Source organism: Bufo gargarizans, chromosome 2 (genome assembly GCF_014858855.1).
Source record: "Bufo gargarizans isolate SCDJY-AF-19 chromosome 2, ASM1485885v1, whole genome shotgun sequence".
NCBI classification, from domain to species: Eukaryota; Metazoa; Chordata; class Amphibia; order Anura; family Bufonidae; genus Bufo; species Bufo gargarizans.
This window is the reverse complement of record NC_058081.1, coordinates 49767133-49779894: the sequence shown is the minus strand read 5'-3', so window position 1 is coordinate 49779894 and position 12762 is coordinate 49767133. Positions and strand designations below refer to the sequence as shown.

Below are 12762 nucleotides of genomic sequence, written 5' to 3'. Positions count from 1 at the left end.
CAACAAAATGCCGACCTTTCAGGCTTTTGGGGGCATTCCCTGTGGTTTAAGGTCGGGGGGCTTAAATATCCCAATTTCATTTTTTTATAAAATTCTGACAATCTACAGTCACCAGTAGGGGGAGCTCAGGAGCTTAAAGCATATAATGATACATAACACTGTATGCATTAAACTCCCTGTAGGCAGACAGAATTTCCTCATATAACTCTGTCTATGGAGGGGATTTGGAGCTATGTATTAGGCCCCTTTCACACGGGCGTTGCAGATTGGGGCCGGATGCGTTCAGGGAAAATGGTGCGAAGTTCGGGTTTGGGATCAGTGTTGTGTAGATTTTATTATTTAACCTTATAACATGGTTATAAGGGAAAATAATAGCATTCTTAATACAGAATGCATAGTACTGGAGGGGTTAAAAAAAAAATATATATATATATAACTCACCTTAATCCACTTGATCGCGTAGCCCGGCTTCTCTTCTGTCTTCTTTTTTGCTGTGCACAGCAATAGGAGCTTTGATGACGTCACTGCGCTCATCACATGGTCCGTCACATGATTTTTTTTTACCACGGTGATGGATCATGTGACGGACCATGTGATGAGCGCAGTGACGTCATCAAAGGTCCTTTTCCTGTGCACAGCAAAGAAGAAGACAGAAGAGAAGCCGGCTGCGCGATCAAGTGGATTAAGGTGAGTTATATATATATTTTTATTTTATTTTTTTTAACCCCTCCAGCGCTATTGTACTATGCATTCTGTATTAAGAATGCTATTATTTTCCCTTATAACCATGTTATAAGGGAAAATAATAATGATCGGGTCCCCATCCTGATTGTCTCCTAGCAACCGTGCGTGAAAATCGCACCGCATCCGCATTTGCTTGCGGATGCTTGCGATTTTCACGCAGCCCCATTCACTTCAATGGGGCCTGCGTTGCGTGAAAAACGCTGAATATAGAGCATGCTGCGATTTTCACGCAACGAACAAGTGATGCGTGAAAATCACCGCTCGTGTGCACAGCCCCATAGAAATGAATGGGTCAGGATTCAGTGCGGGTGCAATGCGTTCAACTCACGCATTGCATCCACGTGGAATACTCGCCCGTGTGAATGGGGCCTTAGGAAAAAAAAAGCTCTGACCTCTGGAAAATGTGTAAAGAAATTAATCAATAAATCAGGTAAATTTCATTACATATTTTATGATGCATAAAGCTATAAGAAGCAGCACTTGCTGACAAAGATGGCCCACAGCAATCTCAAAAGCTTTTTTTCTGGGTTCTATTTTGAGATGTCTCACCTTCCCCGGGTCTGTCCATTCCAGCACCTGTCTTGGTTGCTTAGACCAGCTGAGACCCTGTGATCTGAACACAGAGAAAGAGGCAAGAGCTTCCAGAGGCCGCGCAGTTGGCGAAGTTTGGATACCACATCTGACACCTGTATAGAAGAAAATGCTGCATGAAGGAACGCAATGGACAGATGACATGTGTGGCTATTACTGATGAATCCGTTCTCACCAGCCGGTCTATGTTGGTGCCGGCAGCTGAAGTAGGTTTCTCCTCATTGCTGTATACTTGGAATGTCCTCTTTGGTTCCTGCTGAGGGGAGCGTTTGGTTCTGGATGGGCGCGGAGTGCCACAAGACTGGAATATCTATATGAGGACAATATGATCAGTGTATATACCGTACATATACAGTAATTATATATACTGTACAGTGGCAGAATATCTGGTACAGACCATGCAGGCAACCGAAAATAGTAGAGCCGCAGCACTCTCTTGTCTCATTAATTCCTTTATTCCATTAAATTCATGAGACGTTTCGACCTGGACGGTCTTTTTCAAGCTTGAAAAAGACAGTCCAGGTCGAAACGTCGCATGAATTTAATGGAATAAAGGAATTAATGAGACAAGAGAGTGCTGCGGCTCTACTATTTTCGGTTGCCTGCTTGGAGGGACGCTACGGACTGGTGTTCAACACCGCGTGCACCACCACATTAAGGCCAGTATACCCTTTAGTGCTGCTACACCTTCTATTCTACGGTACAGACCATGCTGAGAGGTGTGAACTACAAATGTTCCCACACTTACCACAACCTCCAGGGCTAACCACTGACTACATCCTGATGATGGACATCAGCATTTTGTCTTTGATGGTGTCTGGGAGTGGGGAGGAGTACAGAATCGGGAAGAGGTAAGTATATAAATGCCTGGTAAGTTAGTGGTCTGGTCCTGGGTCTGTAAGCAGGGAGTGATCTGGTCTGGGATCTGTACTGTAGGGGGGTCTGTAATTATTTTGTAGGTCATTCTTAGGGGGTCCAGAGTGGTCTGGTCTAGGACTTGTATATAGAGAGGTATGTTTTTATATTGAAGGTGTTTTTTAGGGGGTCTAGCCTGGGATCTGTATACAAAGAAGGCTGGTCTGGGATCTTTTTAAAAACTTTTATCAGTTACAAAAACAAGACAAATACCTGTCATCTGTCAGTTGTGACATATCAAGGTAATATATCAGATCTTATCGAGTCATGACTTAACGCTGGAGGGGTTAAAATAAATAAATAATTAAACTCACCTTCTCGCGCAGCCGGCATCTCTTCTGTCTTCTTCTTTGCTGTGTGCAGGAAAAGGACCTGTGGTGACGTCACTCCGGTCATCACATGGTCCGTCACATGATCTTTTACCATGGTGATGGATCATGTGATGACCGGAGTGACGTCACCACAGGTCCTTTTCCTGTACACAGTAAAGAAGAGAAGCCGGGCTGCGCGAGCAAGTGGATAAAAGTGAGTTAATTTTATTTTATTTTTTTAATTAACCCCTCCAGCCCTATTGTACTAAGCATTCTGTACATGTTATAAGGGAAAATAATAATGATCGGGTCTCCATCCCAATCGTCTCCTAGCAACCGTGCGTGAAAATTGCACCGCTTGCCCATGCTTCGATTTTCACGCAGCTCCATTCACTTCTATGGGGCCTGTGTTACGTGAAAAACGCACAAAATAGAGCTTGCTGCGATTTTCACGCAACGCACAAGTGATGCGTGAAAATCACTGCTCATGTGCACAGCCCCATAGAAATGAATGGGTCAGGATTCAGTGCGGGTGCAATGCGTTCACATCACGCATCGCATCCGCGCGGAATACTTGCCCGTGTGAAAGGGGCCATAGTTTTATGGGTTACATTTCGTGTTCCCAATGCAGTAAAACTGACCTGTGCTTTTCATTCTCTGGATTAATATGATTACAATTCCACATGTATACAGTTTAAAAAAAAAAAAACTTTGGAAAAAATGTATTTTTTCTTTTCATCGCCATATTCTGACCCCCATAACTTTTTTTATTTTTACATCTATGGAGCTGTGTCATTGTTAATTTTTTGCGGGAGATCTGTAGTTTTCATTGATATAATTTTGAGGTGCAGGACTTTTTGATCACTTTTTATAAAATTTTTGGGGGAAGTGACAACAAAAAAAAAAAAAAACTGAAAATCCATTTTTGATTTTTATCTCATTAGATTAGCTGTATGGGATAAATACTTTTTGGGGACACAGTCATGATGTTTATTTTTTTATTGATTATTTTAATTTTAGGGAAAGGGTGGTGATTTGAATTAGAATATTTAAAATTTTTTATAGTTTTTAAAACTTTTTTTTTTTTTACACATTTTAACCCCTTACTGACCACCCATACACCTTTTTACGGTGGTCACTAAGGGGTCTTAGGCTGGGCCATGCAAGAGAAGAGCCGCCGATCTGGGCTTTTTAACCTCCTACATGACATGGGCACTGGTGCCCACCATGTGTAAGCAGTGACAGAGGGAGCAGACTTCCTCTGTCTCCCATCAGCACCCTGCAAATGTGATCATGGGGTGCCGATGTGTGTAAAGTCAGGTTGGGACCTGGTGTAGGCCCCAAGCCTGCCTTGAGAGTTTTCCAGCAGGCTGGTTAATGTCAGTATAGCATTGACATTATCTACTATAGGGATAGTGCATTGCATTTTAGAAACAATCAAAAGATTGCCTGTTGTAGTCCCCTTGTGGAACCATTACCGTATTTATCGGCGTATAACACGCACTTTTTCCCCCTGAAAATTGGGGGCAAATGATGTATGCGTGTTATACGCAGATATAATGTTAAGAAGCCATGTTTTTACATACCGGAGGTATAACATTAAGACGGCGCAGCGCCTGCCGCAGCTCCCTCCTCATGCGCCGCCTGTCCCAGCTCCCTCTGTCATGCAGCGCCTGCCCCAGCTCACTCTGTCATGCGCCGCCTGCCTGTTCATTCATAAAGTGAGATAAGCAGGCAGGCGGCGCATGAGGAGGGAGCTGGGGCAGGCGGCGCATGAGGAGGGAGCTGGGGCAGGCGGCGCATGAGGAGGGAGCTGGGGCAGGCGGCGCATCAGGAGGGAGCTGAGACAGGCGGCGCATGACCGAGGGAGATGCCGGTCTGCGCCGTCTTAATGTTATACCTCCGGTACTACAGTAAGTACCGTACAGCGCGTCTACAATTAGATATAGAGATCAGATTGAATGTTTAACAGTTGCGGGGCCCGGTGTATTAGAGTAGAGTCACTGCACCGGGCCCCGCCATGAGTGTCCCCGCCTCCTCTCTCCACACTGATCCATCTGATGGGGGATCTGTAGATGACACTTATGGGGATCTGTGGATGACATAAGTGTCATCCACAGAGCCCCATAAGTGTCATCCTTTTACATTATTTACCTTATAAGTGGTAATAATATTAATTAAAAAAAGTTCTGAGCTACCCTTATTTTGCTTCAAAGTTCTTTATTTGAAATTTAAATTTTTTTCCTGAAATTTCCCTCTTAACCACCTCCGGACCGCCTAACGCACATGTGCGTTCCGGAGGTGGCAGCGCTGCGCACAGTCACGCATATACGCGTCATCTCGCGAGACGCGAGATGACGCGACTATGCGCGCGCACATGCGCAGTTCGCGCCGGCATTTCGCACAGAAGTATTTCGTCAGCAACCTGCCAGCCAATGATCGTGGCTGGCAGGTTGCTGATTTTTAAAAAATCCAATCAAAGTGCCAGATAGCAGATCATATTTGTAAATATGATCTGTTATATGGCTGCCTGCTCCTCTGCTGGTTCTTTTCGTCGGTTGGATCCAGCAGAGGAGCAGGCTACACAGTGAGTACACCAAACACTACACTATAGCCCCTGATCACCCCCCTGAACCCCAATTAACCCTTTGATCACCCCTTTGATCACCCCTGTCAATCACAAGTGAAAAGAAAAAAGTGATCAGTGCAAACTGTCACTTTTTTTTTTCACTGTTATTGACCGTTAGGTTTTAGGTATAGTTTAGGTCCCTTGGTTAGGTAGTTAGCGATCAGTTAGCGCCCAGCCCACCGCACCGCAGTCCGTTATTCGCTGATTAGCGTATCGCTAATCAGCATTTGTACTTTTATAGTATCTGGAAGTGATCAAAACTGATCACGGTCAGATCTATAATTGTATTAGTGTCACTTTAGTTCGCCCTCCACCCAAAACGCAGTGTTTGCCCGATCAGGCCTGATCGGTCGCCCACACGTGCGTTCGCCCACACCCGCCCCACCGCAGTGACAAAAAAAAATTTTTTTTTGATCACTGCACATTCACTTTACACGCACTGCGGCGATAAAAAAATCAGTTTTGATATTTTTTATCAACCGCAGCGGCCTCCGGTACTTCGCTAGCCTCCCCTTTGTAAGACAGGCTTGCTTTTTTTTTCTTGGGTAGTCTCAGGGAATACCCCTAAATTTAGTTGCCCACATGTCTAACAGGGGGTATTCCTCTGAAGAGGCCTACAGGCTTCTGACCCAGTCGGATGAGGAGTGGGAACCCTCATCTGATGAATCCAGCGGGTCAGAATATGAACCTGTAGAAAGCAGTGGCTCTCTGACCCAAAGTTCGGACGAGGAGGCTGAGGTCCCTGATACCACCAGGCGTACCCGGCCCCGTGTCGCTAGACCGCAGGTTGCGCAGGATCCGCTTCAAGAGCAGCAGAGTGGGGCTGGTGCTGTCGGATTACGTGGTGAGGCATACACCAGCAGCCCAGCCCTCCCTGGACCTAGTACCAGCACTGCCGTACAACCTGGTGAAGTAGCGAGCACCAGAAGGGCAGTTGAAGCTGGTACGGTGGCACGTGCAGTAGTGACCCCGTCGCAGCCACCGCAAAGACGTGCCCGTAGAGCCCCTAGAATCCCAGAGGTGCTGGCAAACCCTGATTGGCAGTCCCCAACTTCAGCCGCACCTGTAGTTTTCCCTTTCACTGCCCAGTCTGGAGTTCGGGTTGAGACGGCTCAGATCGGTTCGGCCCTGGGATTTTTTGAGCTGTTCTTGACTGCGGAGCTTTTAGACATAGTTGTGGCCGAAACAAACAGGTATGCCACACAATTTATCACCGCTAACCCGGGAAGCTTTTATGCCCAGCCTTTCCGGTGGAAACCAGTCCAAGTTTCCGAACTTAAAACTTTTCTGGGCCTCCTCCTCAACATGGGCCTGACAAAAAAGCATGAATTGCGGTCATATTGGTCCACGAACCCGATTCATCACATGCCCATGTTCTCTGCTGCCATGTCCAGGGCACGTTTTGAGGCCATCCTGCGGTTCCTGCACTTTAGTGACAACACCGCCTCCCGTCCCAGGGGCCACCCTGCTTTTGACCGGCTCCACAAAATTCGGCCCCTCATAGACCATTTCAACCAGAAATTTGCAGATATTTATACCCCAGAGCAAAACATCTGCATAGACGAGTCCCTGATACATTTTACCGGGCGCCTTGGCTTCAAACAATACATCCCAAGCAAGCGCGCCCGGTATGGGGTCAAATTGTATAAGCTCTGTGAAAGGGCCACAGGCTATACCCACAAATTTCGGGTCTATGAGGGAAAAGATCAGACCCTGGAGCCGGTCGGTTGCCCTGACTACCTGGGGAGCAGTGGGAAGACAGTTTGGGACTTGGTGTCACCCTTATTCGGCAAGGGGTACCATCTTTATGTGGACAATTTTTACACAAGTGTGGCCCTCTTTAGGCATTTGTTTCTAGAACGGATTGGCGCCTGTGGTACCGCGCGAACTAGTCGCGCGGGCTTCCCCCAACGGCTCGTTACCACCCGTCTTGCAAGGGGGCAGAGGGCCGCACTGTGTAACGAAGAACTGCTCGCGGTGAAATGGAGAGACAAGCGTGACGTTTACATGCTCTCCTCCATTCACGCAGACACGACAATACAAATTGAGCGAGCAACCCGTGTCATTGAAAAGCCCCTCTCAGTCCACGACTATAACCTCCACATGGGAGGGGTCGACTTCAATGACCAGATGTTGTCTCCGTATTTAGTTTCCCGACGCACCAGACGCTGGTATAAGAAGGTGTCTGTATATTTAATTCAATTGGCTCTGTACAATAGTTTTGTTCTCTACAGTAAGGCTGGGAGAACTGGATCCTTCCTCAAATTTCAGGAAGAGATCATCGAGAACCTCCTGTATCCAGGAGGTTCCGTGGCCCCAACCACCAGTGTAGTTAGCCGTCTACACGAGCGACATTTCCCCAATGTCGTTCCTGGTACCTCAACCCAACAGTCACCCCGAAAAAGATGTTGTGTCTGTAGCAGGAGTGGAATAAGGCGTGACACCCGCTATTTCTGTCCTGACTGTCCGGACCACCCTGCCCTATGCTTTGGAGAGTGTTTCCGGAAGTACCACTCACAGGTACACTATTAGCATAGGGATCATCTCACCAGGACAGGCACACAGGGCTATTAGGGCCCATTCACTCACTGCTGCTGCAAACGTCTCCTTTCACATGGGACAAAGTGCATAACGCACTTCGCCACATCTTTGGGCGATTTGCGCTTTGCACATTGACCCATGGGGAAGGAGAGGTTTGTTCTATAAAGGTAAAAAAAAAAAAAAAAAAAAAAACACACCAGTAAGCAAACACGTTAATGTTCAGTTAAAAAAGTTAAAGTTTATATGTTCTGTTGCAAAGTTAATAAAATTATTGCGTTGCGGCCTGGTTTTTTCATTTTTTCTTTTTTTTTTCTTTTTTTACCTTCCAGGTGGACCAACTGATGTACTAGCTGCAGCACCGATGTGCATTCTGACAGAAGCATTGCGCTGCTGTCAGATTACACGCAAGTCGGTGTATGCGGCGCTGCAAGACGGGATTTTCTCCTCTGCAGTGACAGATACGTTTGCCGAGGCATACGAGCTGAGGAGGAGGCGGCGTTCCTATGCTTTGGCAAGCACTTTGTATATATATATATAATAAAAAAATAAAATAATCCCGGCAATGATTTATTCATCCACATCGATTGATGTGAATGGAGAAATCTGGTTTGCCAGGGCATACGAGCTAAGTGGGTATGGATGTAGGGCGGAGCTCCTATGTCCTGGCAGACGCCTTTCCCCTCCATTTTTTTTTTTTGGCAGAGATTTTTTCATCCACATTGATCGATGCGAATGAAGAAATCTGTGCCGTTCATTTTTTTCTTTCAGCCCAGAGGCTGAACGGAAAAAAAAATCTCATTACCTGTATGCTCAATATAAGGAGAATAGCAGAAACTCCTAATGCTGGCCATACATGTAATGATTGCGGAGACCCTCAAATGCCAGGGCAGTACAAACACCCCACAACTGACCCCATTTTGGAAAGAAGACACCCCAAGGTATTTGCTGAGGGGCATATTGAGTCCATGAAAGATTTAAATTTTTGTCCTAAGTTAGCGGAAAGTGAGACTTTGTGAGAAAAAAAAAAAAAATCAATTTCCGCTAACTTATGCAAAAAAAAAAAAAATTCTATGAACTTGCCAGGCCCCTCATTGGATACCTTGGGGTGTCTTCTTTCCAAAGTGGGGTCACATGTGGGGTATTTATACTGCCCTGGCTTTTTAGGGGCCCTAAAGCGTGAGAAGAAGTCTGGGATCCAAATGTCTAAAAATGCCCTCCTAAAAGGAATTTGGGCCCCTTTGCGCATCTAGGCTGCAAAAAAGTGTCACACATCTGGTATCGCCGTACTCAGGAGAAGTTGGGGAATGTGTTTCGGGGTGTCATTTTACATATACCCATGCTGGGTGAGAAAAATATCTTGGTCAAATGCCAACTTTGTATAAAAAAATGGGAAAAGTTGTCTTTTGCCAAGATATTTCTCTCACCCAGCATGGGTATATGTAAAATGACACCCCAAAACACATTCCCCAACTTCTCCTGAGTACGGCGATACCAGATGTGTGACACTTTTTTGATGCCAAGGTGGGCAAAGGGGCACATATTCCAAAGTGCACCTTTCGGATTTCACCGGTCATTTTTTACAGATTTTGATTGCAAAGTACTTCTCACACATATGGGCCCCTAAATTGCCAGGGCAGTATAACTACGCCACAAGTGACCCCATTTTGGAAAGAAGACACCCCAAGGTATTCCGTGAGGGGCATGGCGAGTTCCTAGAATTTTTTATTTTTTGTCGCAAGTTAGTGGAATATGAGACTTTGTAAGGAAAAAAGAGAAAAAAAAAAAATCATCATTTTCCGCTAACTTGTGACAAAAAATAAAAAATTCTAGGAACTCGCCATGCCCCTCACGGAATACCTTGGGGTGTCTTCTTTCCAAAATGGGGTCACTTGTGGCGTAGTTATACTGCCCTGGCAATTTAGGGGCCCAAATGTGTGAGAAGTACCTTGCAATCAAAATGTGTAAAAAATGGCCTGCAAAATCTGAAAGGTGCACTTTGGAATATGTGCCCCTTTGCCCACCTTGGCAGCAAAAAAGTGTGACACATCTGGTATCGCCGTACTCAGGAGAAGTTGGGGAATGTGTTTTGGGGTGTCATTTTACATATACCCATGCTGGGTGAGAGAAATATCTTGGCAAAAGACAACTTTTCCCATTTTTTTATACAAAGTTGGCATTTGACCAAGATATTTTTCTCACCCAGCATGGGTATATGTAAAATGACACCCCAAAACACATTCCCCAACTTCTCCTGAGTACGGCGATACCAGATGTGTCACACTTTTTTGCTGCCAAGGTGGGCAAAGGGGCACATATTCCAAAGTGCACCTTTTGGATTTCACCGGTCATTTTTTACACATTTTGATTGCAAAGTTCTTCTCACACATTTGGGCCCCTAAATTGCCAGGGCAGTATAACTACCCCACAAGTGACCCCATTTTGGAAAGAAGACACCCCAAGGTATTCCGTGAGGGGCATGGCGAGTTCCTAGAATTTTTTATTTTTTGTCGCAAGTTAGTGGAATATGAGACTTTGTAAGAAAAAATAAAAAAAATAAAATCATCATCATTTTCCGCTAACTTGTGACAAAAAATAAAAAGTTCTATGAACTCACTATGCCCATCAGCGAATACCTTAGGGTGTCTACTTTCCGAAATGGGGTCATTTGTGGGGGTTTTCTACTGTTTGGGCATTGTAGAACCTCAGGAATCATGACAGGTGCTCAGAAAGTCAGAGCTGTTTCAAAAAGCGGAAATTCACATTTTTGTACCATAGTTTGTAAATGCTATAACTTTTACCCAAACCATTTTTTTTTTTGCCCAAACATTTTTTTTTTATCAAAGACATGTAGAACAATAAATTTGGCGAAAAATTTATATATGGATGTCGTTTTTTTTTGCAAAATTTTACAGCTGAAAGTGAAAAATGTCATTTTTTTGCAAAAAAATCGTTACATTTTGATTAATAACAAAAAAAGTAAAAATGCCAGCAGCAATGAAATACCACCCAATGAAAGCTCTATTAGTGAGAAGAAAAGGAGGTAAAATTCATTTGTATGGTAAGTTGCATGACCGAGCGATAAACGGTGAAAGTAGTGTAGTGCCGAAGTGTAAAAAGTGCTCTGGTCATGAAGGGGGTTTCACCTAGCGGGGCTGAAGTGGTTAAAATGAAGGTGCGTGTTATACACCTGTGCGTGTTATACGACGATAAATACGGTAAGTTATTTAAAAAAAAAAAAATTCCAATAAAAAACCCTTTTTTCTATTGAAAATATGCTTTTCAATGAAAAAATTGCAAAAATAAAATCTCCCCCACAAGTTTGGTATCGCCGAGTCTGTAACGGCCCGCACTACACAAATATCATGTAAATTATCCCCTACAGTGAATTCCGTAAAAAAAACAAATGCCAGAATTGCTAACTTATTCTTAGTCGCCACAGAATAAACATAACAAACGATCAAAGAATTTTTTTTTTTACCCCAAAATGATACTTAGGCCTCTTGCACACGACCATATGGCTTTTTCAGTGTTTTGCAGTCCATTTTAAACGGATCCGTTCTTTGTTTCAGTAGTGTTTCTATTTCGCTTCCGTTCCATTTTGCTGTTCCGTTTTGTTTCAGTTTTTTGCAGATTGCAAACGGAAACGGAAGCATGGTATATACAGTATACAGTAATTACATAGGAAAAAGTTCCTATGGATGCATTCCGTAAACGTTTTTTTTTTACAGCCCCATTGACTTGAATAGAGCCACGGAACGTGATTTGCAGGCAATATAATAGGACATGTTCTAACGGAATGCATACGGAGTACATTATGTTTTGTTTTTTCGGACCTATTGAAATTAATGGTTCCGTAAACGGAACACGAAAAACGGAACGGAAACAAAAAAAAAAAACCTTTGTGTGCAAGAGGCCTAATGAGAATTATGAGTTGTCCTGCAAAAATTAAGCCCTCACACAACTCCATAGAAAGAAAAATAAAAAAGTTATAGGTCTTGGGATGCAGCTATGCAAAAAGATTTACTTTTTTTTTTATGGGGTTTATTGCACAAAAGTAGAAAAACATAAAAAAAACTATATGTATTTTGTATCGCTGTAATCGCGCTGACCCGAAGAATAAAGATATGACCGGAGTGACGTCACCACAGGTCCTGTTCCTCCACACAGCTAAGAAGACAGAAGGAGATGCCGGGCTGCGCGATCAAGTGGATTAGGTGAGTTAAATTATTCATTTATTTTTTTATAACCTCCAGCCCTATTATACTATGCATTCTGTATTCAGAATGCTATTATTTTCCCTTATAACTGTCATGACCCCTGGTCATGGTCGTGACTCCTTGGGAGCCGCATGCAGTTATCCGCGGTCTGGTGTTGTCGCAACCGCAGCTGGGGGCACTTAGTGGTTTGCCTCAGGTGCGGTTGCCGCGAATAACAGGCATGCGTGCGGTTGCCCTTGGCAACGTGTTTTGGTGTGCACGTCCTTCGTAAGAGGGTGAAGCATGCATCCATTGACCGTTGGGGTGCATGCGCGTTCTCCGGAGGGAGAGCGTTACGGGGTTCACCGTTAACGGCGCGGTTGGTGGCTTTTCCCCGCCACCTTGCTAACCGTGTCCGTGTTGGTGACCCCTCGTCCCTCTCAGGGTTCCTATCTCTGGTCGTCTGCTGGCAGCATTCCTTTGGTGTTCCGGCAGGTGTGCTGGTTGGGGAGTGTCTGCTGGCAGCGACCTGGAGTAGGAACGTTTTCCCTGAGTTGGATGCGGTGTCCTGTTTTCTTCCTCCAGACTGCTTTGTTGGCTGGCGACCTGGGACTGTTGTGTACGGTCCAGGTCTGTTGGCGGCAGTTCTGGGGGGAGATACGGGCATCTGTCGGGTGTCCTGTGCTCCTCCTCCGGACTGCTTTGTTGGCTGGCGACCTGGGACTGTTGTGTACGGTCCAGGTCTGTTGGCGGCAGTCCTGGGGGGAGATACGGGCATCTGTCTGGCAGTGCCTCCAGTTGTTCTCCCTTCCAGTCTGCTTTGTTGGCTGGCAAC

The 12762-nt window shown here is 45.0% G+C and overlaps 1 protein-coding gene across 1 annotated transcript in view; it reads right to left on the bottom strand.

Annotated features, from left to right (window-relative positions):
* The window catches only part of GPC2 (glypican 2), a 63182-nt gene that overhangs the window by 4154 nt on the left and 46266 nt on the right, over window positions 1-12762 (bottom strand). Inside the window, exons 8-9 of the mRNA XM_044278888.1 lie at window positions 1511-1645; window positions 1294-1430 (exon numbers count right to left, since the gene is read on the bottom strand). Of these exons, the coding sequence (XP_044134823.1) occupies window positions 1294-1430; window positions 1511-1645 (272 nt within the window). The remainder of the gene's footprint in view (window positions 1-1293; window positions 1431-1510; window positions 1646-12762) is intronic.